Source organism: Argentina silus, assembly GCF_951799395.1.
Source record: "Argentina silus genome assembly, chromosome: 11".
Classification (NCBI taxonomy): Eukaryota; Metazoa; Chordata; class Actinopteri; order Argentiniformes; family Argentinidae; genus Argentina; species Argentina silus.
The window spans coordinates 19,086,898-19,114,840 of NC_139665.1; the positions used below are offsets into that span (position 1 = coordinate 19,086,898).

Here is a 27,943-nt window from a genome sequence, read left to right on the forward strand (position 1 = left end):
TGCATAGTGGATCTTTCAAAATGAATCTTGCATTAACAATTCTAGAAGAAATAAGGTCACACTTTACCCACTGACTGAAATTGTATGGTAATGAAGTTGAGTGGTTTGTGTCAATATGCAAGTGGAATAAGGGTTGAACTTACGACCAAGCAAACTATCATGTCTCCCCTTGGTCTTGTCCTTCTTCTTGGTGACATCCCAACCATCAAAAAAACTCTGAAAAGACAGCAATTGATACCAAAGGAAGTGATATAGTATATGTGTGTCATCAGATCGAAACATCTTATTGAACCAAATACTTAGCTACTCTGTTACCAAAGCAGTATTACCCTGAGCTTGTCTGATTAACTTCACTATCACACACCACTTGTCTTTTTGTTAGCCACCATCTTTTTGTTAGCCGACATCCGCTGGAGCATTGTGAGGAGAAGCAGAGGCTGAGAGATGACACACGCCTTTGAAAGATGGCTGTGGCCTTGAGGAGGGGAGGGGAGGAGGGCTGGCAGACTGGAGTTACTCTCATCCCCTATGCAGCTTTGCGCCCCACAGCCCCAGTGCTTTATAATACCAGTGTTAAAGTGCTAAATTTGTGACAGCTGTTTATGACACCCATCTCCAAAACCTGGCAGCGTGGCTGAGCCATTGAATCTCAGTTCACGTTATGAGAGTGAGAGTCTTTGAAAGAAAAAAAACAAAAAACACAAAAACAGAAAATGAGCGATGTCGAACACCTGGGCCAAGTCATGTCACGTTCCCACCCTGCCAATGTTAAGTCAGGATGATCTCCTCTCTGTGTCCGTGGGCACATCCAGGCGCTCCGACCGTAGTGCGCTAAGTCCCTCATCAGATCCGGCCCAATCCCTGTGGGCGAGGGGGCCAGAGCCAGCCCACCTGGGGCCCAGGGCCAGGCCAGGGAGAGCATGCTGATTAGGGGATTACACCTGCGCCTGTCTCCTACACAGGTAATTCCAGGTTATCTAATCCTTCTTAAGAAATGCTCCTTCTCTCACTCTTTCTCCATTTCTCACTCTCTTCTTGAAGCTTTGCTGACAGCCAACCCAACCCAAGGACTCCGCTCTCTTTTCATTGCTCATGCCATTCAGAACCAGTGCCTCAGCTGCTGTACAGCAGTAGATTATCACTGATGGTGTGGTTTTTTAATCATTGTTCCCTCTAACCATCAAGCCCTATGTTGATAAAGACTACAGAGGGGTCCTGACGTTAGGGTGATTCATGAGGCTTAGATCTACCATACATTAGGCCTGTGTCATGCCACACACAAACCCCCACAATGCTTTGCGAAAGCCTGATCAATGGCAGCCGCAGCGCCCCTATGGGAAATAAGGGTTATGAAGTCTGACAGGAGTGCTCACGCTGATCCCCTTCATCTTGTTTATTTCTCCAGGCAATGGGGAGCGAGATGGGGGAGTGAAAAAGCAACCTGGGTATTGATTTTTTGGGAGAATTTGTAGGCCCCTCAGGGGATGGCTTAATGAATCGAAAAGCGCATCTGGATTCCTGGAGGTGGAATTCAGGTACAAACATGGCTAAACACCGCTGGGTGCATAGGGGGACTTTGTTATAAAGCACAAAGAGAACAAAAAAAGTCACTTGAAAGGCTTTAACGTGTCTACACAGCAGCAGAAATGTACCTGCAGTGGAGATGGAATGAAATAGCTTTTCAATGAATGCTTCTGAATTATAACTTCCAGCCCAACCTTCAACACAGAGGGCTCCAATTTGCTGGAAAGTGTTTAGCAGAGCAAAAAATATCACCAACAAGAATACTCTGCAGCATGACTTTTATTCAACACAATCTCCTAATCAAATTGCGTACCTACAGTAAAAATATACACTACAGTACGTGTAATTTGCGTGACTTACAGTACATAAGAAGTTAATCTTGATTTGTGTGCCGGTTAGGCAGTATTAGGCATTAACTTTGAGTGGTTAAGGTAAGGGTAAGTTGTCAGGGAAAGAAATTAGCAAACATTAGCATTAGCAACAATCATTTGCAAATGTTGTGGTTCATAGTGCAATTCGACATCCAGCAAAGGCAAGCAGTATTCAAAACTCACATTGGATCATGTATCATTGTGTCTATTAGAAATATTAAGGTAAATATGGCAGACTTTGCTCCCATTTTACACATTTTTGCATATGCAAATTGGAGTATACTGAACAGCCTGTACTGTACCTTCTACCTCCAAATTAAATCTCAAATTCCTGAAGGATGCTGCCTCCCACTTTCATTCTTCATTCCACATCTCCTCATCCCCCCCGCCCCCTCTCTCTCTGATAGGCCAAACAAAGTTAGTGACTTGGAAGATCAGAAAGCATAAGATTGTAGGGCAGGGTCTACAGATGTTAGAGCTATAATGATGGGACTGGTGGTGGCAAGGCTACGGTTGGAGTTTGGTTATTACAACCCTGTCAACACACACACACACACACTCACTCTCTCTCTCTCTCTCACCTCATACTCGTGTTTGAAGCCATAGCCCTCAGCAGTCTTCATCTGGTTGATGTGTTGGAGGAGATCAGCCACGCGTACTGCGGGGTGAAGCTGACCCGTGTGATAGGGTGAGCTCTTCCTCCGACAGTGTCGGCGAGGGGAACCACCAAGAAGGCTGCTGGACTCGTTCACCGAACTTCGCTGCTCATCTAGGCACACAGACATAAATGTTATTAAGGATAACACAACATTATAGATAGTTAAATAAGCTTTGGCTGTGGATGTGTGTTTTCTAAATGCATGGCTCTGTGAGCGGAGGTCAGTCTACACCTGCTCAAGCCCACTCAATTCACAGCCTGATGAGTCAGCAAACATGTGTGATAACTGGCACTGTGAAATACAGTATTTCAATTGAGGTTGGAGGCAATTTCTGTGCAGCAGCACATTGAGGTGTGCAAGTGAACAGATGGAGATACAGTGCACAGTGAAGTAAACAAGACTGATAGACTGTATAAGGGAGGAGAAGACCGCAGTGCCCTTGCTCAGAGTACAGGGTGTTCTTACTTCGAGTGTTGCAGCTGCTGGCGTCCATGAAGGAGTGTGCTGTCCGTTCATCCTGCTGCAGGGTACTCTGGTCCGTCATGCTGCAATCTAAGGAGCCCTGCTTCCTCGTCTTCTCCTGCCGATATGCCATGGCCGCCTTGTTGATGGCTACTTTCTTCCTGCTGCAGAGGTAATGTCAGAGAGGGGACAGAGGAAGGGGGGCAGAATGAGAGAAAGCGAGATAAGGAGATAGGAAGTAAAGAGGAAGGGGGTTTGAGGAGATGTTGAAATTGGAAGGAGGGGGGATAAGAGGTACGAGATTGAAACGGGGGAGAGGGAAGGGGAGATTTGGTGATAGCAGAAGAGGGAGGGGGAGAGAGAGAGAGAGAGAGGTAGAGAGAGAGAGAGAGAGAGAGGGGAAGGATGAGGTGGAGATAGACTATGCTTGTCTCATAAGTGTCATCCTGGCCTATAGAGGGCAAGCAAGTGAAGATGGGCCCCTGAGTGGAGGGGGAGAGAAAAGTCACTTACGGGTAGTAAGAGTAAGAATAGAAGTCCCTTCTGATTAGCATGAAGAAAGGGGGAGAGATAGAGAGAGAGAGAGAGAGATAGAGAGAGAGTGAAGAAAAAAAAGAGAGGTGAGAGGTGGCCATGGTTATCAAGATGGCCTCCAGAAAGGCAAATGAAAATGCTCATTGTTAAATGTTGAAATGTGTTCTGGCAAGCGACCATGGAGCAAACAAACTAGACGTAATAGGTAAGATTCCTAAATAAATTGCTTATCATCACTTTTGGAGCACACATGATCAACTAGAGAAACAGTTAGCTAAGCTTGATGTTTGATTCATGGCACAAGGGGGAACACAGAGGCTGCACTATATTAGCTTATGGCTGGCTAGCATTGTGCAGTCGATTGGCCGAGTGGAATCAGCCTTATCTGTCTGTCACTATTCTCCTCTGCTTTCCTCCAGACATTCATTCTCTCCCCCATAAGAGAAAACCCTGAGGTGGAGGAGCACAGTAATTCTATCCAAAAAGGCAAAAACACCATTCCTACCCAATTACTAGCTCATCCACCGGCACCACACAGCTGCTCTCTGCATGTAATTGAGTGGGCAATGGAATAACATGCCCCTTGATGAAATATTTCACACTCAGATGAGAGTTCCACCCCAGCACGGCGAGGAGAGAGGAAGAATACAGTGCAGGTGCTGTCTACAACAGAGGCAATTTAAAGGTGGAATACAGCCAATGAAGGCACATTTGAATTTTCGGGTTAGGTGTGTGCAGCCAATAGACAGACCTTGAAATTGAAAAATGAGATGAAACACAAAAGCTTGGCTAGTACTGTATAACTGCACAGCATTTAGAATTAATGCTTTGCCATGTCCCTAGTTCTGGGGGTAATTTGGTCTCAATACCTGCTGCTTAGAAAATGGCGGTGGACTATAACTGCCAAGATTTGTGATAGAGAAATTGTCACTCCATGAATAGGATGTGCAGAGCACAGTAGAATTGGGACATTGGTGACAGGCAGGCAGGAGTTGGCCTTATATAGGCCCCTCTCACCTTATATAGGCCCCTCTCACCCGGAAAAACCTCAAGGATGGCCTTTATAACACACTCACCCCTTCTTGACCACGATGACAATGGCCCCCAGAAGCAGGATGAGGACCACCAGCCCCCCAGCACAGGCCCCCAGAATCAGCCCCATGTCCTCTGCATGCTGGGACACCTCCAGGGCTCGCTTATGGTCCTTACAGGCAGCTAGAGGACAGTGACAAAGACAGATCAGCATCGAACAAACAGGCCACCAGTGGGAGGTGAGTCAATGGAGCACTAATTAACACCTCTGCCAAGAGTAGCATCCAATGATCTATCATGGTTAGGAGTCGGAGACGTCATTGCATTTTAATGATTGATGCATGCCGAAGTAAACAAACCAACTACAAAAGTAAACACACTACACCGGGACATAGATTGATGCATGTCAATGCATGTTTTGATGAAATGACATATCACGTATGGCAAAACTAGGAATGTGCAAGTCATTGCATTTTAAATCATTCAATTTGTGATTTGTCATCGCCTCGTTCATCGTGCGATGTGCTGCATATGGGAGGCTCAACATTTCATCCCAGGGATGTGGAAAACATGAATGTGTAATTTAATTACCATGGGCTAGGCTTCTGCTGAAACAAGCCAAATCTCAGCATTACAATGATGTGAAAAGTCACCTCTCTATCCCCAATATTGAGCGATTGACATGTCATTTTCCAACTGGCACTATACTGAAAAAAGGCAACCACAACAGCCGCGGTAAGGTGGCAGTGCGGGTAGGCAATTAAGGCTGGAATTCTGTCATATGACAGTCAACAAAATAATATTTATCAGAAATATACAAATACTGTATATAGCCCTAGGGTCACTTGTAGGGTGGGCTGGCTCTGTGTTGCAAGTGATTTTCCGCACTTTGTGGGCTAATATATTCCATTAGACCAACAATAGCATGTGTTCCATAAGTAACATTGAATACATTGCATCACTGTATGTCAAAATGTTCATATTTTACAGGAGAGTGATGGGCTGTATTGCACTTGAATAATAAAAAAAAAAAAAAAAAAAAAAAAAAAAAAATATATATATATATAAAATTGTTTTCTTGCAGTTATTCCTCATTTCAAGTAATTCACATCATGGCTTCTTAATAAATGTGTTATTGTTTTCCTCAAATAAAGAACAAGTACTAATGTCAGAATTAGTCCAAATTAGATGCAGACATAATATAGCAGACATAACATCGATAATTATATTTAATATATAATTAATATTTAATGTTATATTTATATTTTTTATATACAGATATATTTTTTTTAATCTTATTTTCATATCTCATGATGAAGTTAATTGAGTTTAAACATGTGAGTAACCTAGAAAATAATACAAATTTAACTCATTTAACTCATTTCATAAGAAATGTAAGACACTGAAGTACTGTGTGTGAAATTGCGTTGGTTTCTATGGGACAAGTGAGCCACTTGGGTGTAGTTGATGAAATCATGCAGTGGCATCATTATAGCGCCCCCTACCTCCTATCCAGGTATATAGCTCAGTGTGCCATCCTGAGCCAATGGCAGACTAACAGTTTTTTCAAGAAAATACAGCTGACATCACATGATCTTCCTGTGATTCTTCCCCAGGTTCAGCTCCATACAGAAACAAAACACTGCAATAGAACACTGCTGCATGGGGAAGACCAGTGATCCCAATAGCAGCAGGTGTTGTGGTATTGTAGTTACGTAGGTAGCTTGTCAACTATTTTTTAAATGATTAATCCTTAACAGGTTTATTGTGCTGCTCAGAGAGACAGAGCGAGGGGCTATCAGTGGAAAGCAGGTTATTATCCTCATACAGGGGAATTATATTCACCTGGGTGAGTCCACTGGTAAGGAGAGAGAATCGGGCTTTGTCACAGGAGTGCAGCTTGTCACAGTGGTGCAGCTCTGGCTTTGTCACAGGAGACCACTGATCCACTTCTGTGTTATTGAAAAATGCCTGCAGCTAGAGGACTCAGAGTCCAAGCACACTTCCGCACGTACTCCCAGAAACACAGACACCCACACCCCTCACAATGTTCCATCCTACTAAACAGGCTTGGAAAAGGGGGAAGGACATTTAGTATTGAATAGTTTTGTTTTCAAATATTTCAGTCTGAGCAGCCAGAGTGTGTGTGTGGCCAGAGTAGAGTAGCAGCTGGGCACGCTTGGCTTGCTTTAGGGAAGGCCCTAGTTACCACAGTGATTACATTCAGATTCATTCAGTCAACCATTTTCCTGAACATATGTCACAGTCTCACCGTTTTTCTCCCTATAAATGTCCATCTCAGCCAGAGAACGGCATGAAATCTCTTCCCAGATGAATCTGAGCTCCCATCACTTTTTTTTTTTCCAGAAATGAAAATTGCCATTTAGAGATACTGACATGGAGAAGCATTATTCTGCTGTGCCCCTGCTAGCCTACTGTTAATTAAAAAGTCGTCTCTGAGACGAGCAAACAAATAAGGAAGCGGAAAAAAATCCATCGCTGGAGGCAAAACCAAAAAGCAATTCTCTACTGTATTTTCATCTTCTATCCTGGTGTATCCAGTAAGCTACTATACAACACATTTAGACATTACCCCGACACTTTGTGTGCGGAGGGTTAATTTGTTGAACGCCTATACAGGGACTGAATAGCATGCTGTGGCACGATGTGGATTGGTGATGATTGTATCTACTGGCTTTCCGGCCCCCAGGCCCGCTATCAAACCAGAACCTCGCGATGAGTCACTCTGCTCTTATCTGACTCATCAGAAGAACGTTGCCATGGAAAAGTTCAGACCATAAAACTTTCAGCTGCTCTGAGACAGCGAGGGAAGGGTTGAGGGAAGGGGTGATGAAAAGCACAGAACACACATTTCATCTTCATCTCCCCGCATTAGTCTGTAATTAATCAGATATTGTCATTGTGTCAGCGAGGAGCACCTGAGGTGTGACGCCAGTGTAAAAAGCTGCCCTGTCTTCCTGCTTGACATGAGCCTGTACCCTTTCATTACATAGTCAAAGAGGGGGAGAGAAGGAGATAATACATGAGAGAGAGAGTGTGTGTGTGTGTGAGAGAGAGAGAGAGACAGACAGAGAGAGAGAGAGAGAAAGCGAGCAGGGACCCTCTTCATAGGAACCTCCATGCCACCTCAGAAAGAAATGGAGCGGAGCCAATCAGTCCTCAGGGCCTGCTACTGCCATGTACCAAATGACAGGCACTATAAATATGCCCAGAAACCCTCCCCTGCTCTGCGCGTGTGTGTTGCGCCGGCAGACACGGTGAACCGAAACCCTTTGATGTCATCATGCTTCACATAAGAGAGTAAGAGCAGGGAGAGGAATGGAGTTTTTACAGACCCCCCTCTCATGTGCACTCCGAACTCCTGACACAAAGAAATGGGGAGACGAAGGAAAAAGCCTAACATTTTTTCTCTCACTTCTACTGCACAATCTGATAGACTTTCTCTCCTCACACACACACACACACACACACACACACACACACACTAAGAGGATACTCTATTTCAAACCCATCTCTGGGTGTCATGAGGGGATGCCAGAATGTCAAGGCTGCATGTTTGTTTTCACTTCTCCTCTGCATCTTCTGTTCAGGGAAACATGGCTAAGGCTTGACTGACAGGGAACTTCCTCTTTCAAAGTGCTCCCTGCAGCACCCTAAACAACACTACCTTCGCTTCGAGTCCATGTAAGATCAGCCTGAACCACAATAACCGTGTTGGTCTGTCATATGTAAAACAACTTGCCATTAGGTAGCATTTATTCCTAAAATTAATCCACACTATAATGCAACATTAAGAGAAATAGCTGAACTAGGTTACCTTTACGGGCGATCCTGATGCAGTTGATTCTTGTCTCCTGTGAAAAGAATGGCAGATTATCAATTATCCAGGCATGGCAGGGACAACAGCCAATGGTGGTGTCAAAGTCTTTTAGCCTTTTGTGTTATGTAAAGTCAAATGCTAATTGAAATCTCAGAGCAGGTGACATTTCATTGTGATGTGAGAGACCTCTGTCCCCCATCAACACGTGAGGACCTGTAGCCTAATACACCCCATGCCCCCCATCCTGTCAGAGAGATAGAGAGACACATTATCAAATTAAGATTTACAGATGCTAAATCAGGCTTTATGGGCAATTATGCAAATCTCTGTTCCTAGATTGGAGTCAAAACCCCTTCACCTAAACTGCTGCAGAATTGCCTTTTTTAATTGAAAATCTGTTTCAAGTGGATTTCCATCTCCGCCCACCTTTTACCCTGGCAGATACGTCATATTTACCCTAATTCATCTGTTAATAAAGCACCTGCAGGTGATGTCATGTGTCATCTTGTCCTCTGTCAAGGTTGCCTTCAAAACATTAGGTGATATTAGCAGACGCCATACTGATTTTTATCTTATTAAAGGATCCACAGATATGCCAATATTATCAGCCAATATTAAGGGTTGGTAAGTGACATGTAGTTTCTGATCATGATTGATGATAATGAAAAACTGTACATGATGTTGAAGGGAAATTAGCCATCAGGCTCAACAGTGCGTAGCATTTCAATAGGCGGGACCTTAATGCCATTCAATCTTGACATATTGCCTCAATGTAGAATGGCAGAAGTGTCAATTGATTTATGACGTTTAGTAATAATTAGTTGGAAAGCAAGCCCTGAAAACATATTGTGGTTTCTCTTCAGGTTGATTAGAAACACTGTAATGTATGTACGTAAGACAGCAATATAGAGATAGAGATACAAAATGTGTGTGTGTGTGTGTGTGTTTCTAAAGAACTGATTGCACAGATCTTCGGTCTTTCAAGCTTCAGTTAAGACATATCCGTCAAAGCAATTACAGTGGCAGCTCATACTGCATGCTAAACCTACATCTTTTTATCCAGAATAATTGTCAAAATAATGTGCTTTTTGCCTCTTTTTCAGAGCAGCCCACATTAACCAAGTCTCAGGCTGACTCAAACAGCCATGGTTTATTGAGATGAACATGTTTGCCGGGCAAAGAAACAATAATCTACATGAATTGAATATTCAGAGGTTGTTTTGACTTACGTCAGAGTGGAGTGGCTCAAAGTGCTTAGAGAGGCTTCAGTTCTAAATGAGGTAAACATGGATATCACGCAAATAATAGGAATTACTATTCAAATACACTCCATAAAATCCATTTAATTAGGTCTTATGGGAGAACTTGTTCAAAATAAAAGTCCTTGCCATAAAATAGTTAGCACAGTATTCCCTCTAAAAATCGATACAAGCAGATTTCAATCAGAGAGTACAGACCAGGGACCACAAAACTGAACTTCTACTCATACAATAATTGTACCAGTCTTATATAAGCTACTGTACAGGGCTACAAAATGACCATCAGAATGTACAGTAGTTCGTTGAACTTACTTTCGGTTCAAGCCCATTTATATTTCCCATCCAGATTTTTTCAAATAGGTAATATAACTAATAGGTAACATATAGACTTACAGTTTATTGCACGTCTTCTTGTCCGTGTTTGATAAGTCTCTAAGTTAGCTTAATCATTTTCATGTTTTGACTTGAAAACAACAATTGAAAAACGTTTACCAGAACCAAAGTACGCCTACTGTATGTGTCACACAACACTTATATTAGCTATTTGAAAATATAAATCAGAGGTAAGTTCACAGACGTCATTTTGATTAAACCACTTAAACCACTTAACCTCCCTGGAAAGCTTCATTCAATGCTACAGTACCACAACAACACAAAGTGATTGCACCCTCCAAGACAAAGAAACCAGTTCTCTATGAGAGGCTTCAGGCAGACCACAGTTATTCTCCACCATCTGGGCATAATGATTTCAACAGTATTTACTTTCCTCACACCTGTGTCTACTGCCCACCACGTTGCCTATTTATCCATGCTTGAGACTATTTTTTCTTTAGACAGATGTTCCTTTTTTGAGAGGCTTCTATAGTGAGTGAAAGTAGTGTATGGTGTCCCCTGACAGATGGGCAAAATAGTCTAGGTAGTGTATAAAGCTGATTGTCCTCTGCTATAGTGTCAGGGCAGTATTTCCTCAGATCCTAACCTAGACCAGGGCACTGGTACTTTATTGACAGTATTGCTATGACGTCCCTGAGTGATGTTGAGATATGAATATACATGTGGGGTGATCAACTCCGGTCTGGAGAACAGCAGGCTTTTGTTCCATCCAACACTAACACACCTATTAAAATAATCATGGTCTTCAATTCAGACCACACGTTTAATCAGACGTTGGACCTGGGCTGGAACTTAAGCCTCATTGCGTTAGCTATAATCCGGTTACTTCCACTGCACAGACAACTGACTTCCACAATCATCCTTACCCCTCTGAAGTTACTGGCAGCTTGGAAGAAGATGAGGTAGTTCTTGGTGGGGTCCAGCGGTGTGTTCCAGTAGCCATTATAAGTGTGGTTGTCTCCCACAGTGAAGGGAGTGGCCTCGGGCAGGCTACTGGGTGGAAGCTCGGCGGTGTAGTAGTGGGGTGTCCCTTTGGCCTGGGCCTCGCCGTGGGATGCGGGCACAGGGAAACAGTCCGCCATGCCCAGCTCCCTCCTCCTGACCTGCCTAGAGCCATCCTCCTCCACCACCACCAGCTGGTAGGCACTGGAGCAACAGGACAAACAGCACACTGAGGTTATGGAGGGCTGGAGAGCACAGACATAATTGAACACAATGGAAGTGGAGCAGCCATTTTTGGACAAAGTATGCATTTTGTTTGTGGTTGTACTGTACAGTGTCGAGTCGTGAACATGATTGGCAGGTGGGAGGTCCATTACTGTGAAGACAGTTACCTGACTGGAGCACCTCTTCCCAGCGCTGGCCGCAGCAGCACTGTAATGGTGCTCTCTGACTCACTCAGCGGAGACGGAATGTCCTCATAGTCAAACACAGGAGCTGAGAGAGGGAGGAGAAGTGGGAGACAGAGAACAAAAGAGAGAGAGAGGGGGCAGACATTGAGAATTAGTAACACTCAAAGATCACATATAGCACAGAAAGCGGTAGAAAAAAATACCTGCCTCTCCAACAAAGAAAGAGGCTGCATTCCTATCTTTATGCAATTCTTGTGCACACAAAAGCAGCCAGAGCTCTCACACAGCACGTAGGCAATTAGCCGACGGAATAGATCAGGCTTGATCACAAAAACAATACAAGTGCCCTGCAATTATGGGAAGGCCTAGGAGGCACTTCCAACAACAGGGTGAAGAGAACAACAATACCACAGAGTGTTCCTGTTTCTGTTTACTATCGGAGACAATGAGTCAGAGTGCAGCGAAGCGCATCAGTCAATGGCTTTCTTAGTAAAGAATGATAATTCATAATCAGCTAAACCAACAGTCTCTGAAATTAAAACAGCAGTCTCATTTGTGTGCAGAGAGTCAATGGATCATACTGTGCTGTACTGTACATGAAGCCACACCGCAGGGGAACATATATGCACACAAGCAGAGACTGCAAGAACAGATACAAGTACACACACAAGTACACACACACACACACACACACAAGTACACACACACAAGTACACACACACACAAGTACACACACACACACACAAGTACACACACACACAAGTACACACACACACAAGTACACACACACACACACAAGTACACACACACACAAGTACACACACACACAAGTACACACACACACACAAGTACACACACACACACACGCACACACAGTTGGCTCCCGACATGCCAGTCCTGCATTAAACATACAGGTGTCCGTATGTAGTTAAAACCAGCATGAATTATAGACAGACTAAAAGTGTTACATTACGCATTAATGGTTTCTACTGACTAAGTGTGGGGAGCTGGCTTCCTGCTGTGCGCCTTTGAAAGGAAAAACCTTGGGAACATGTGTAGGGTTGAATTAAATAACTAAACAGCACAATACGTGTCAAGGCAAGTAGATAAAGTAGATAGAAGCACACCAAGGTAGACAAGGTAGAGACCGGAGATATAGACATGTGAAAAGGTAACAGTTACATTGCTTTATCCACTGTAGCCGCCAGCTTTCACTGGGCACAAAAATCATCATAATAGACAAGAGGTGCTACACAAAGGTGTACTGTGAGAATAGAGAGCACTAAGGCATGTTAGGCTGTTATTTCATTCTTTAAAAAGGTGTAAAAACAGCTGGGTAGCAGCGTAGCTGCTAGCTATGGGTGGGCCTAAGTGGGCCCAATTACCTTGCTCTTTTTCAGTTTCGCTCATTATACCCCAGGTAATGGCAGACTTTTGTAAAGATGAAAAGTAAGAGTAAGATAACCCTCCCATTAAATCTGACCACAGCACAAACCCCAAAAATACAACTCAAAATCCACATTTGTCCTGAACAATGAGCATCAGCCCAGATGAAACAGCAAAAAAATTGCATCCAAATCCCAGCTGTAGTGGCCCCAACTTACTGTAAACACTGATCTAACATTGCGTTTCGCCTCTCAATGTAAAGGCAGGCTGACATAACGGTAATGTCCTGGACCGCCTGTTTAAATAAAGGTGAAATGAATAAATACAAGGTGGTCCAGGACATTACCGTTATGAACAATGACAATGGACAATCTACAGGCAGCTTCTCCCCAGATCGCCGTCCCTCCCTCTCCAGTCCCAGAGCCTCGGTGGGGGGGGGGGGGGTCATGCACACACCCTCACCGGAGATGTTGGTGGTGATCTCTGTCAGGGCAGTCTGGCCGAAGCCCTTGGCGGTGCGGGCACGCACAGACACCAGGTAGGTGGTGCCCGGGTACAGGCCCGAGAACATGTGGTAGGTCTCGTTCCTCAGCTTGGACACGGCACGGCGGGGCCCTGGCACGTTGATGCCCGGGTCAGAGGATTCGATGCTCTGGTAGCTGATCTGAAAAAAAAAAAAGAGGGAACACAACACCAACGTATCATAATGAGGCGTTGTTATTGTTATCGGTGGTGGTGTTATTGCAGTTCTGTTGCTTCCGATAAGAAAACCAAATGATCATCATCACAATACGGTATTGTCGTTGTGGCGTAGTCGTTGTTGTTGCATGGTGTTTCCGCCGTGGTTGTTTGAATGTTGTGATCTGGCGGAGCTTTGATAAATGAGCTGATTCTGGGAGGTGTCAGTGTGCCTCAGACTGTGCTTGCCTGCCCACCCGCTGACTACCACTGCACACAGCCCAAAATGAGATCAGTCCTGTTGTCATGTGTTCCACAGGCCCCGAGCCTCTCTCTCTCTCTCTCCCACCGCACACCATCCCAATTATTTCCCCTGCAATCTTTATTCTGCTTCACTCGCTCCTACTCTGGCTCTCACAGAGCTACTGTGAATCTCTCTTCTCTCACTCCTCCACTCACCCGCTTCTAAACTGGCTTCTTTCTCTTCCGTTTCAACAGGTTCTAGGTGTTTTCTCTCTCTCTCTCTCTCTCTCTAGCATCTTACAGTACTTTATCCTGGCTCTCCCCCATGTCATACCCAATAACAGTGTGTTTTTCTCAACACTTCCTGGTTCAATCAGAACTGACTCAAGCCTTGGCTAGTCTTCGAACACCTTTCATTCAGCTGTGAATCTGCCAGTCTTCTCTCTCCACTGAACAGTCGGTTCAAACAGTCTCACAGAGGCAGAGATCAATACAACATGCCACCCTTTAATTTGTGTGACAAAATGGATTTGCTATCTCTACTAAAGGTTGTTGTGCAATTCTGTAGAAAGTGAACCAGTTTTAAGACCTTAAGACCAGTGTGTGTGTGTGTGGTAACAGCAATAGCTTTACTTCTACTTACAGTAAGCTCTAAAAATGGGCTACAGAGGTCTGTGGTGATACAACGACATAAATAATTAATTAGAAACATTTAAAGTTGCCCCCATGAGAAGGCATCTCTTAGGCAAATAAGTAATTATAATGCTTGTCCCCCATGTAATTACAGCCCAGAGTCAGAGCCTCAGCCTCATTACCATATGAACATATAAATCCCATGAACTGTGAAGAAAGGATCCACTCCCCTGTAATGACTGTGGTTCATGTATACTGCAGCTACCCATGAAGAATCAAAAACAAACTGCACTGAAAGTAAAGTAAGGGCAAAGGAGAACAGAGAAAAAATATGTGATGGCAAACTGGAAAGCTATCTTTTTGTTATTGTCATACAAGAAAGCACAGATATGGTAAAATAATCAACAAGGTCATTGCAGAGTAATTGTTGTAATTGTAATTGTTATTGCAGAAATAATTGTTCATCATAACCCACTAGGATAATTCAAGAACATCGGTAGCTGTCATTGTGGTGCGTTGAGGGCAGATTTCATACCTCATACTGTGTGATGAGGCCATTGGGCTCCACAGGCTCCTCCCACTTGAGGAATATCATGTCATCCAATGGGGTGAAGGTCAGAGACTCTGGGGCGATACCACCGGGAACTGCAAGAGCGTGGGAGTGCAGTGCTCAGAAACAAACACCAAGACAAGGACTTCAAATAATTACTTAGGCCAACAGCGCAGCACAGAGGGAGAGATGAAGGGGAACCATGGACAGGTCAGTTTCCAGTCCTAAGGATGAATTGAAATTTGGCAGCACTGTGGGTCCACAGTATCTGATAACAGAGCACCCAGGCTCTGAGGATGACAGTCTATTTTTCTTCTTTAGCACCACACTGACTGAAAAAAAAAAAAACGGGGAAGTGAGCCAAAGAGAGCCACAAACGGGGGCATTTGTCTTTCGTCGTGTGAAAACTGCCCTGCCTGTGTACTGTACTGCATGTAATTCTGCATGTACCGTGTGAAATGCATACTCTGACTCTCTGACATATCTCCCCCTCTGGCTAAGAGAAAGAGAGACAGAGACAGGCAGAAATAGAAATAGAGTGAAGCAGACAAACACACAAACAGACAGACAGACAGACAGACAGACAGAGACAGACAGACAGGTAGAGGTGAGGTGACAGAAATACAGAGATGAAGATAGTCTCAGTCAGTTGAAGTGAGGAGCAGAGGTTTGGACACAGTGGAGGAGTGAACATGTGGGGCAGATCATACAGGAGGAGAGAGACAGCTGAGGAGATGATTATGTGACTATGACTGACTATGGTGCATCTCAAATGTGTGTGTGTGTGTGTGTGCGTGCGCGTGTGTGTCTGTGTGTGAGAGTGCAGGTGAGAAGTGTGTCTCAGCTTATTTATACGTGTGTGTGTGTATGTGTGAATGTGTGAAACAAGCTGGTGCTGCTGCAAGCTGGTCTCATCCACTAACAAGCTCCTCTATCTGAGTGGCTGAGGCTCAGGTTGGTAGAGCACCCCAGGCAAAGCCACGCTAGGAGCACAGCACAAGGCCAATGTGGGATTCTACGACCTAACAGAAAATTGGCAATACGACAGTATCACCAGGAGCCCAATTACTGTAGTTTCGTCTATGATGGATACTCTTATTTTGAAGGTGGCTTTTATTTTGACAGGGGGATTGGAGACTGTCAGACTAGCATTGAACGGATCAATTGGCATTCAACGGTGCTCAGACACATACACAGTGTCTCAGTACAGTAGACTTGGTTCATCGCTGCAGCAGCAGAGTGTTAGGACAGTTTGGGGGAGAAAATATGGCTTCTTTATTCTGACAAATGAGCTCTGGGTTGACCCTGTTCATACTAAACCAACCAGCCCACTCTAGTAACTATAATGAGGCAATGCTAAATTCACTTTTATTTCACCTCCCCCCCCTCCTCTTCTCCTTTTGCTCTGCAGGTGCAGATAATTGAGAGGCCCTTTTCTTTCTCTCTATATCTCCTCCCATGCTTGCTCATTTCAAATGGTGCTGCTCAACTGACTATGAAATATAGAACATTTGCATCGGGAGTACAATTTTCTCAAATGTATGAGAGGACCCATGCAATTTGGAGACTTTGAAAAGCAACCGATTTCATACGACACAATGTTGAATACATCCTTCTCATGGCTCGATAACGGCTGTAAGAGATGTTTTATTGCTTATTTTACATGCGGAGGCTTATTTCACTTTCCATTCATTCAGACTCAGGAAATTTGCATCAACATGTGCTTAATCCGCTGCCGTACACAGGAAAATATGAATACAAAGATAAGCCAAATCATTTTACCATTTTACTGGCGGCCATGACTTCACTGATTAATTTTGGTTCCATTTAAAAGTCTGATCTTCCATTTAGTTATGCTGATTCAGCTTATTTTACGAGTCAATATTTGTGGGGTTTTTCCATTGCTGGTATTAAGTCACAGGAGGCATGACAAATGTGTGTGACTTGTACACAATAATTATTTGAAAATAATGGAACATGCACTGTAAATGATTGATAATTCAGGCTATAACGTAGTCATTTTTCTGTATTGATTTATGGTACTGCATGCTACCACTAATAGAAAACAGTGCTTTTCAGATCAATAGAGCTATTTCCTTTAGACCCATCAACCCTCTGCTTTGTAGAAGAGGTGCTGTTTGATGACCGGTGCCATTCAATACGTTGTCCTTGATGTTCAGTTCTGAATTGATATGCAGTAACTGGGTGCTTGACCTTCACTAGTGGATCCTACTGTATACATATATATTGGAGCTGATTCCTCTACCACAAATCCTGGGTAATAAAACTGTCCACTCACTGTCCTCTTCCGTCTGGAAGGTGACCTCTCGACTCTCCTTCTTGCCCTCTGGGTTGGCCAGTGCCAGTCGCACGTGGACTGAGCGGAAGGGTGGCAGGTCTCGCAAGGTGAAGTGGGAGGTGTTGCGCTCCACAGAAAGACACTCGCGCACGGTGGCGTTGTTGCCCCCACCACCACCTGCTGGCGTGGAGTAGCGGTAGCACAGGGACACAGAGTAGGTGTGGCAACGGGTCAGGTTGTAGCCCAGAGGCTCCCACTGCAGGGCCAGCTGGCGGGGCTGGATCTCCGCAGCCGTCAGGCCCCTCAATGCCCGCATGGGCTCTGAGAGACGGAGAGAAAAGAGAGAGAGGAGAGAGAGGGGAGAGAGAGGGGAGGTGGGGGGTAGGTTAGAGAAAAAGAGGGGGGGGGGGGGGGGGGGAGAGAAAAACGGAGAAACAGGAGTCAGCGAGAGGTGGTATGTGGTGGGTATGAAGAAAGAGTAAGTTAAGATTTAAAGAAAAAAAACTAGTTGAAGCAGCCTAGAGAGAGAGAGAGAAGAAGGGGGACGAGAGAACACTGGACTGTACAAGACACGTTATTCATATTATTGCACTAATCCCTTAATTCTCTCAGAGCAAATATAGCTCAAGTCAGGAGCGAGGGCGATGCCCCGTGAGATGATCTAATGTGAGCTGATATAAGCTAATTACTCATGTCATGTGTGAAGCCGGGATTGTGGATCGCTCCGTCCCCGTCACGTAAATGTCCAATTTCCAGCATGCAGAGGTTATTTCTGTCATAGCCTTAGAGGGAACACATCGGTAAGGCATGAGAAAGCGGAGGAGAGGAGAGGAGAGTGCCCCTTGGTCTAGCTCTTGCGTGATCAGGCTGCGCTGGCAGGAGAGTCAGTCCCCAGCAGGGTGAGACCAGCCTTGCCACGGCAGCCACAGAGGCTGCTAGGGACACCATTGCTCATCACACCACCCAGGCAGGCAGGCAAGCAGGCAGGCAGGCAGGCAAGCAGGCCTGTCCAGCACGCCACCATGCAACCTGTACCGACAGACTCAGTTTGATTAGAATAATCAAAGGGACAGACCACAGGCGGGAAGGGATGAGTGGGGAAGACAGATGAGGGCAAGGGTGGGCTGGTGCTGGGGAGGGTTGGAGAAAGAGGGCTGGAGGAGGGGGTGACTCTCTGCTGGCCCTGAATTTCATCCTTCCTGTCTTAAACCTCTGTGTCACTGAGAAAATGATGTGGCCATCCTCTATCCCATCAGTAGGTCATCGGCTGTTGCAACAGTTGTGAACAGTACAATCAGCGCCCTCATGTCCTCCCAACCCATGGGTCACACGCTGTTAAAACACAATCTTAGCCTAAGGAGGCGAGTGGGGGGGGGGGGTTGGGTTCTGGCCGTTAGAATCATTACTGAATAACTCTCATCGGTAAAGAATAAAAAGGGTTACCGATTCTGTTAATGGGATAAAACTCTGGATTACACACCAATGCCCTGGGATTGCCAACAAACAATAGCAATTCTGAGAGTGGTTGGCATGATCAGAGAAGACAATACAGGCTGTATTGTCTATCCCATTTAACCCCCCCCATTGCTCTCCCATGTGTCCTCACATGAGGTGTCACATGACCTGAAGACTGCACATACACTGGGATTCTTATATCTGTGAAACAGCACTCGGATGAATCACAACCCTTCTGTGAAGTTGATATCATATTATACACATAGGACAACACATGAGTTTAATCCGATGAAGATCATCCTACACTAGCCTAAACAGTAGGTGTACTGAACATGGTGAAGTTATTCATCCAGAGTGGCGTGTCACAAGGACTCTCTCTACTGCTTCCTCCCCAGAGACAGCCCCACATCTGGGCATGGGGAGTTGACAGGAGGTAGAGGACTGAAACAGTGTGACAGGAAGGATCAGAGTGACAGGTGACAGGATGTCAGGTGGTCTAATTGACAGAGCCACAGGGGGCCTTATTCCCATAGACAAGGAGGAGGAAAGAGTACAGATAGATGTCAGTCAGGGACAATGGCTCTGTGCTTCAATCAGAACATAGAAGGTAATCTGCCCATTGACACCAACAACCTTCTAAAGAGATATGTGCAGAGAGTATTTCAACCCCTGTTCACTCAAATACATTCACTGGGTGTCAGTTCAGCCCACTCACCGGCACACTTGGTCCTGCTGATCAGGGGGGGTCCGGGCGCCCCTGTGCCCCCCTCTCCGGGGCGGGTGAGGAGCACGCTGATGCGGTACTCTGTATCCGGCTCCAGGTGCCACACCTTGTAGGTGAGCGAGCCCACTCCGTGAGTTTCCGACCATGGTGATTGGCTGGCCCGGTACTCAATCTCCCGGCGGATCACAGGCCCGTCCCCCACGATGGAGTTGGTGTTGAGCTGGATGATCAGGTAGGTGGGGCCCGCCCTCAGGAGCTGGGGGGGTGCGATAGGGGTGGGGGGCACTACCGAAGGAGAGGGTACAGTGTTATACAGTAACTAGTCTTGCGTAGCCTTACCTCCAAATCATGTTGTTTTCATGCCTCCTTTGGAAGTCTGGAGAATTTTAGATTAGCCGATCTGGCTTGGATTGAACTGGACGGAATTATGGGAGAATGTGCTCGCAATTTTACCGTATGTGACATTCCAAGAACCCTGCCCCCACATGCCTGTAGAATGGTTGCTTGTTGTTATGTGCGTCATCTTTTCTGACCAGGTAGGACTATTTTGCAAAGATTTGTTGCCTATGCTAGCGCATGCGACATTGAGGAAAATGGAAGAAAACCTTGTTCTTGGGGACCTTCAATACTGCAGAATTATTTTTTTTGTACCCTTCCCCAGATCTGTGCCTCGACACAATCCTGTCTCGGAGGTCTACGGATAATTCCTTCGACCTCATGGCCTGGTTTTTGCTCTAACATGCACTGTCAACTGTGGGACCTTATATAGACAGGTGTGTGCTGTTCCAAATCACATCCAATCAATTGAATTTACCACAGGTGGACTCCAATCAAGTCGTAGAAACATCTCAAGGATGATCAATGGAAACAGGATGCACCTGAGCTCATTTTCGAGTGTCATAGCAAAGGGTCTGAATACTTATGTAAATGTGATTTTTCAGTTTTTTATTTTTAATAAATTAGCAAACATTTCTAAAAACCTGTTTTTGCTATGTCATTATGGGGTATTGTGTGTAGATTGATGACGAAAATTTAATCCATTTCAGTGTCTATGGAGGGTGTCTATGGGGGGTGTCTATGGAGGGTAGGGTATCACAGATAGGGCTATGGTGGTGTGCTTCACAGTGCCATACTATACCTCTGACGATGAGCTCGGCGAAGTTAGAGACGGCGGAGCCGCGGGAGGACAGGGTGATGCAGCGGTACAGGTCCTGTTCCCCGCGCTGTGCCTCCACCTGGAAGGTTGCCATCAGCCGCTTGTGACTCAGCCGCGCCACTGAGGACGTCCCCACCAGCACCCCGTTACGACGCTGACACCCAAACAAAGATGACACAGAGAGAAACAGAGAGAGAGAGAGACAGAGACAGAGAGAAAGAGAGAGAGACAGAGAGAGAAATAAATAAATAAATATATATATATATATATAGAGAGAGAGAGAGAGAGAGAGAGAGAGCGAGCAGTGGTCACGCCAACTGACCCATACACAGCCAATTATGTTGATTACGTGTGGCCATGAAGCTAAAGAAGAAGCGTGATTGTAGATGTGTGTTTGTGTGTGTGAGGGGAAGAGACACAGTGACAAAAAAGGGAGAGATGAGACTAGGTGTGCGTGGGAGGAAAGGATAATAAATGTAACATTATAAAAGTCATAGCTAACATCTCTTGGCAGTGAGGCTGGTGACAAGAAGCACATATGCAGCCCTCCCAGGTTCCCTCTCAAACAGGACTGCTACACGTAGCTGACAGCTCTCGTTGGAAACCCATGCTAATGTGTCACTGCTGGAGGCACCGGCGCTCAGCTCATCAAGTGGAACAGGAAATCAGAACCTAGCGCCCGCTTTTCCAGGTGCAGGCTATGTGCCATTCACTCACGGAATAAGCAGGATGTTATGTAAGCTGTCACCCGTTCCTGCTTAACACAAGTAAAAGGGTTTGACATCCAGATATGTGTATTGGTTTAAGCTGGAGAGGTAGCAGGCAGAACGTTAATCTGAAAAACGAAATTGTATACTGTAATACCGTATATATATATATATATATCATACATTATGAAGGTATAGATTATTGCCTCAGTCAAAAGTTAGCATTTGTGCAATTTCTTTTGTGTGTTGGCTTAGTTATTTACATAAGCCCCGTAGACCGTTTGATTCGATTTTCATCTACAGTATTTGTATTTTAGTACAGTGCAATGCAGGTTTGTGCATGGTGTGTATGTGTGTGTGTATATGTTTGTGTGTGTGTGTGTGTGCTTGTGTGTGTGTGCTTGTGTGTGTGTGCTTGTGTGTGTGTGCTTGTGTGTGTGTCTGTGTGACTAGTCACATCATAATTCTATTCACATCCCTCCAGTAAAAATAAACAGACAGACCTTCAGTACAGCCTGTCATGCAAAATACACACACCTAAGCTAGTCTGTCTCCCATATCATGCCACAATTCTGAGTTTCTGTATAAATTAATTTAGGATTCAATTGAAAACAAACATGTTGATGTTGTCTCAGATCTAAACAGTAACGGAAATAGTAGCCTGTGATGGAAGACTCAATACACCAAGGAAAAAACATTAATTGAATAAGAAACCTTATGTAAACAATTTGTTTGGACTATTTAAACACAGGAAATAGAAGAGAGGAAAATATGGTCCATTGAGGGCCCCCTTATATCCAAGGAGATCAAAGTGAAACTAGCAATTAGTGGGCTCACAGCACATAGAACACTGATGATCAAACAGCCCCCTACACAACAAATTGAGAAACCAAATGCAATAATAGCTTTAGATAAATCGGCTGTTACGATCATTATCGACCTTAATGAGTAATGTGGGTTGGAGACATAGGAAACATTGGTAGAGAGTCTCCCAGCACGCAGCATTGTGACGAAGATACTTCTCCATTGAGTTGATGTGTGTGTGTGTATGTGTGTATGTGTGTGTGTGTGTGTGTGCATGCGTATGCGTTCGTATGTCTGTCTAGCTGTGTGTCAGTAGTGCCTTGAAAACTACAGAGAGGTTAAAAATTGCAAGTTTTTTTAACAGTTGTACGCGCCGCGGCTCCACACACAAAAGGCTTCAAAACAGAAGGAAGAAGAGGAGACGAAATCAAATCAACGATGGAAGTCGGAACACCCACTGCGGTGAGATCTCATTGGCTCAGAGCCTTCTTCCATCCATCATTTCAAAAGCACAAGATGTTCAAGCGAAAGGAAGAGCAGACGCTTTCCGAGATGGATTTCTAAAGACTAATATTAGCTCAAATGCATGGTAGAGAAATTGAAATAATTTTGAGTTTGGAAATAACAGAGGTTTGCTTTACGGGAGGTGGCTAACTATATGCTGTAAAAATCTAAAAGGCCCTAAACAAACAAAGACACAGCAAGATGGTGCACTTACTGACAGACTCCATGTATAGTTTATCATATACAGCTTACCATATTACTGCTCCATGACGTATTAAAATATTCATCATGTTGTGTCGACTGGCTTGATAAAAGGCTGTATTCCACTCAAGTAGCCTACTCTTTCATGTCACACCTCGGGGGAAGAACTATTCCTTGCCATGCCCTAGAGGTGTCCTTCCGCCCAAGACTCCCAGACACATCATTCACTCCGCTCCACACTTACCTCCAGGAGGAAGGGCTCAGTCTCAGCAGTCTTGCCCGTCGCAACACACTGGAAGGTGGCATTCTGCCCAGCGTTGACCTCCACGTCCCCCAGCCGAGAGAAGTGGGGCACCTTGTCTGTAAAGGAGAGGTAACCTCTGTGAGTGACACACCAAGAGCTCATTAACACCACATGCATAGATCACACACACACACGCACGCACACACACACACACACGCACGCACACGCACGCACACACGCGCACACACACACGCACACACACGCGCACACACATGCGCACACACATGCGCACACACATGCGCACACACATGCGCACACACATGCGCACACACACACACATTAGGGCGCCAGTGTGTCTCTGATTTTAATTAAGGTGTTTTTCAATTGTTCCATCATGCGGTTTGAATGGTATTGAATTTGAAATAAAAGAAAATCATATCAATTCATGGAATTGCCTTTTTTGAGAAAAGTAAATGCTGTGCAACCTTGCTATCAGTCAGAGGTTGGCTTTTATGTCTTAAGTGCTACTGAAAGTTTTTTTGTTTTTTTTCATATATATATAAAAAAGCAATTGAACACATTGTTAAAGAGCTATAGAGATTTGAAGAGCCAAATGTCTGACGAATATCCAATATAAAATTAACTTCACCATGGTATAACATATTAAGCCTATAATCAACTTAAGGGTATACAAACAGTCCAGACCTCATGATGTGAATGAAAACAACAAAAATATTAGGTGGCTCTTACGTATTATCCATCTGGATTTTGAGTGTAGCATTTTTTTCGTTGGTGATTCTTGCCAGATTTTCTCTTTTTGATTGCGCTCACCTCCGCACACAAATGCTGCATAGAACAGTCTTTGAAAATAGCTTCTCAATACATAGGCACAGCCTTGGCGCAAGACAATGCACACAAACAATCAGCTTTGAGTTTCTTTGAAAACCCTGGCTAAACTCTACATATGGCTTAAACAAATGAATGCTGAAATCGTCTGAGAGCTGTAAAATGTCTTTGTATTGATAGAAAAGCCATGGCCCCCCTGCTGTTTCAGAAACCGAGTGCTAGTTCACCCACACTATACCAAAAACCTAGCCTAATAAGACTCTGCATTGTGAGCTTTGTGGAACACAGAATGAGCTGGATTGTACTGCTCCTAAATGTCTTTCCATAATTGGACCTGGTTTCACTGTCTGATTTGATGACACCCAACCTGTATAAGGCTCCATCAAACAGCAGGTTCTGCCTCAGCTGTTGATGGAGTAAAATTGAGAAAAGGTCATTTACTGTAATATAGGCTTGCTCATGTATTGTCCGTCCAATAACGCATTAGTGTTAATACTCACCTGAATTAATGTCACATTTCACTTTGATGAGCAGCATTTAATTGCCATGGTAATTGGAATAAATGGGTACATTATTTCAAAATAAGCACAAGCAACTGTCGAATAGCTTTTATTTATTGAACGGGATGGTATCATATAATATTAAAGTAGTCCTAAGCCTGTACAGCTAATACAATATATGAGCTCATTGCAATAGCTAATTTGCTGCCAAATCAGGATAGTCTACAGTAGTAAAATATACATGAATTATCATGAGCAATGAATTAGCCTTTAAATTACAGTGACCACTGATTGTAAAACACTGACTTGGCTTAAAAAGGTCTAACACAGGGGCACTCTGGGATACATACTAATATGCCCATACATCTATGGCTTGGCCAACCTATCCATGTGCAGAGAGGTTTTTTCATTGATCAGTTTCATATTTCATAACATATACTAATAGAATTAGCCGGACAAGGTGAAGGTAAGTGGGAAGATACTTCAATTGTGTCACAAATGTTTTAATTCATGATGACCAGTTATTATTTATGGGGGCAAAGGATCTTGTCAGGCTGCGCTTGTGCATAGCGGTCACTCTCCTTCAACAGTTTGGCTAACATGTTCCGTTCTGTGCGGCGAACGTATTGTAAAACCCGAGACATTACACAAATTTAGCTCAAATCAATAAGCCCAATGTGCTAATAATAGTAAAACAGTCCTATTATTTTCTACTCATAAAATCCGGCTAGGTCTGCCAATTTTTCACAGACTCTTGCTCCTCCTGTCTCTGTGGCCGTACCCTACTGTATAGCTTCTTCTTCTTTTTTTCTTTTTAACGAGAACAGAGCACTGCATTCTGGGAAGGGTGATCTAAGGGAGCCGAGCAGCCGTGTGACTGTCAGTATTTGACTGATTTATTTCGCTATGTGACACACACATCTGTCCTGTCTCCCTCCATACAACTGACACTCATATGAGGAGTATCCATGGAAACGATCTGGCTGTGAATGAGATGATAGAGACGGCCTTTCTGCCCTCCTGTCTTGTTCTCTTCTCCTCTGTCCATCTTTTTTTTTCTTCCTTTTCTCCACAGAGCAGACTGAGAGAAGGGTGCTTCCGTAATTGATTTTGAATTTTAATTTTGAATTCTGCAAGTGGCTGTTTTACCATCCCAGCCTGGGACTAATGTTTAATTCATAATCCATGTTGTTTCATGAGCACACATCAAAATACTAAAACACACACAAAGGAGTACAGTGAATGTAGTTTCATACAAAACACTTCCCCCATCTGGTTAGTAACTTCTTATTCACAGAAGTCACACTATGTATGCAAAGGAACTTTTTGATTTGACAAAGATTGCATTTGACCGTAACACATGTTTGGAATAAAGATGGTGACTCCAGAGAGAACAGAAAATGTCAAGCGTGCTCGAATGTGAATATAACAGAGTCTGCACTGCAGGCCAAACAGTTACTGTATTATTGCCTGTGGGTGACTTGTGCCAGCCTGGCCCGTATGTGGCAGCATGAGTGTGTGTGTGTGTGTGCGTGCATGTGTGTGTGTGTGTGTTTGTGAGAGAGATGAGGCCCCTGGTAAGCGCAGCATCTCCTTATGAGAGTGCTGATTATTTAATGGGGACGGCGGGGGCCTGAGCGTTGCCATCTGCATCGGGGCCAAGGGGAGCCCCAGTCACACGCAGGGGGCCCCGAAAACCACACAACCCAGCAGGGTCCCGAATTGCCATGGAGATGCATGTGGCTACTCCGAAGTTCAGGTGACAGAGGCTTAGTGGCAAAAAGTTTGAGAGGAGCTTATCTGAAACTAGGCCTGGTTTGTTTTAGAGAGGTTTATGAGGGTCTCCGGCAGTTTTCCTAGGAGGACTTGGAGCTCTTAATGATTAATGAGGGTCTGGCTGGTTTTAAGAGGCCGTAAAAGCTCCCGGAATTTCATAAGCTAATCAACGCCCCCCATTACCATTCACTGACTTCAAATTTTTGCTCTTCAAATAGGATTATCCTTTGAGGGAGAGAGCGGGTACAGGGGCCATCTTGGTTCAGAGACAGGACCAAATCGCTATCCTCCATTTCGGCTCTGCTGCTTGTGTTCCCTGAGGTCTACAGGGGTCAGTACTAGCCATGACAGGCCTCATCTCCAGTTCTACCCACTGTTATCAGAGCAAAATGAGCTGGGGGCTTTCTGTCTTTCTGTGAGCCTCGTCTCCAGTGGAGGTAATAGGCTTAGAGACTGCAGGTGAGGCTGTGAGAGAGAGAAGGTCAGATAGAGAGATGGAGGGGGGCTACACTGAGTGAGGGGAGTATAATGGGGAAATCTCTCCGAGTGTCACCATGATGTGACATTATGGAGGTGCATAATGTGTCTCGCCTCACACCTGGATGGAGAGCAAGAAAAACCAACACATGGTGAGTGGCCATTGGCTGCATTTTCTTTCCTGGAACAGCACATTAGCTCTGATAAAGCACGGCTTGGGAATCAGAGTGCAGAGCCGTCAGGAGGAAAGGTCACCCGTTCAAGCGGGACAAAGGGTACACTGCTGCGCTGTCGTGCTCCAAGGGATGCTAGGGAGATGCACAGACAGGTGCCAACTTGCCAGCCAAGAGCCCCCCCCGGTCAATGGCATTGAAAGGAGATTGCATCCCCCACTCTCAATCACCGCACTGTGCACTGGGCTCTGTCCAGGGGTTCTGCCTCAGCTTCCATCAGGGCGCCCACTCTCCCATCTCTCTGTAAAGGTCAGTGGCTCTGTGCTGGGGCGGTGGTGGGTACTTACAGCAGGGGTAGTTTAGCAGCAGGATATCGTCCAGGGCAATGTAACCTCGTCGCTCTGCTGAGACAGACGCTTCGAACACGACCTGTGGAGACAATGGAGAGATGAGAGGAGAGGAGATTCCAGGTTGTATAACAGAGAGAATGAGAGAGAAAAAGTCCTTGTCATACAGCTCTCCTTTGAAGAGCACAGAGCCTTCATCCTCAGAAGCCTGTCTGAAGCCAAAAACTTGTCCTCAAACACTGATCATTTAGCTTGACTGTACTCTTGTTGACACATCGCCTCCATTTCTCTTTATTTTTTCTGACTGACTATCCGATCCCCCACACTTTATAACAGACCCACAGGAGTCTTTGAACACTGCCCTAATCTCCAGTTGCTCATCGAAATGAGCGTACCTTGTGTGGAGAACCAAAGTAAATCGAGATCCCTCCTACAGAGAACCGAAGTGAATCACATCTTTGATCAGTCATTACAGTGGGAATAAACGTTTATGAGCAACACTTTACTTTTACTGCAGCACAACAAACACTGGACTTTTTTCATAGGGTTTTACTGTTTACAGCCTCACAGAGAGGAGTGTATACTAGATGTGCTTCGCCTACACACATCCGACACAATCGGTGATTGAAAAGCTGTGATTGAACCCAGTCAGATTCCACTATCATGCGTTCAAGCGAGCGTTGCGGTTCGGTGTTGACAATACATCAGTCTCTAAGTGCCTAGGCACGATCGATAGCGCACAAGGCCTCCGCAGATGGATACAGGCTGAGGCTTTCTCTCCACTAATTTATTTTTATTTTTCATTCTTATGTG

The 27,943-nt window shown here is 44.8% G+C and overlaps 1 protein-coding gene across 2 annotated transcripts in view; it reads right to left on the bottom strand.

Moving 5' to 3' along the window:
- LOC310811812 (receptor-type tyrosine-protein phosphatase U-like) overlaps nucleotides 1-27,943 on the bottom strand; it is a 103,246-nt gene that overhangs the window by 18,739 nt on the left and 56,564 nt on the right. Inside the window, exons 4-18 of one of the 2 annotated variants that reach the window (XM_083680116.1) lie at nucleotides 27,131-27,212; nucleotides 23,012-23,127; nucleotides 20,534-20,705; nucleotides 19,387-19,680; nucleotides 17,217-17,537; nucleotides 14,903-15,012; nucleotides 13,276-13,477; nucleotides 11,410-11,512; nucleotides 10,942-11,221; nucleotides 8,421-8,457; nucleotides 4,627-4,765; nucleotides 3,530-3,559; nucleotides 3,020-3,180; nucleotides 2,477-2,664; nucleotides 144-216 (exon numbers count right to left, since the gene is read on the bottom strand). In XM_083680116.1, the coding sequence (XP_083536242.1) occupies nucleotides 144-216; nucleotides 2,477-2,664; nucleotides 3,020-3,180; nucleotides 3,530-3,559; nucleotides 4,627-4,765; nucleotides 8,421-8,457; nucleotides 10,942-11,221; nucleotides 11,410-11,512; nucleotides 13,276-13,477; nucleotides 14,903-15,012; nucleotides 17,217-17,537; nucleotides 19,387-19,680; nucleotides 20,534-20,705; nucleotides 23,012-23,127; nucleotides 27,131-27,212 (2,308 nt within the window). The remainder of the gene's footprint in view (nucleotides 1-143; nucleotides 217-2,476; nucleotides 2,665-3,019; nucleotides 3,181-3,529; nucleotides 3,560-4,626; nucleotides 4,766-8,420; nucleotides 8,458-10,941; nucleotides 11,222-11,409; nucleotides 11,513-13,275; nucleotides 13,478-14,902; nucleotides 15,013-17,216; nucleotides 17,538-19,386; nucleotides 19,681-20,533; nucleotides 20,706-23,011; nucleotides 23,128-27,130; nucleotides 27,213-27,943) is intronic. The other variant, XM_083680115.1, reaches the window with a different exon arrangement.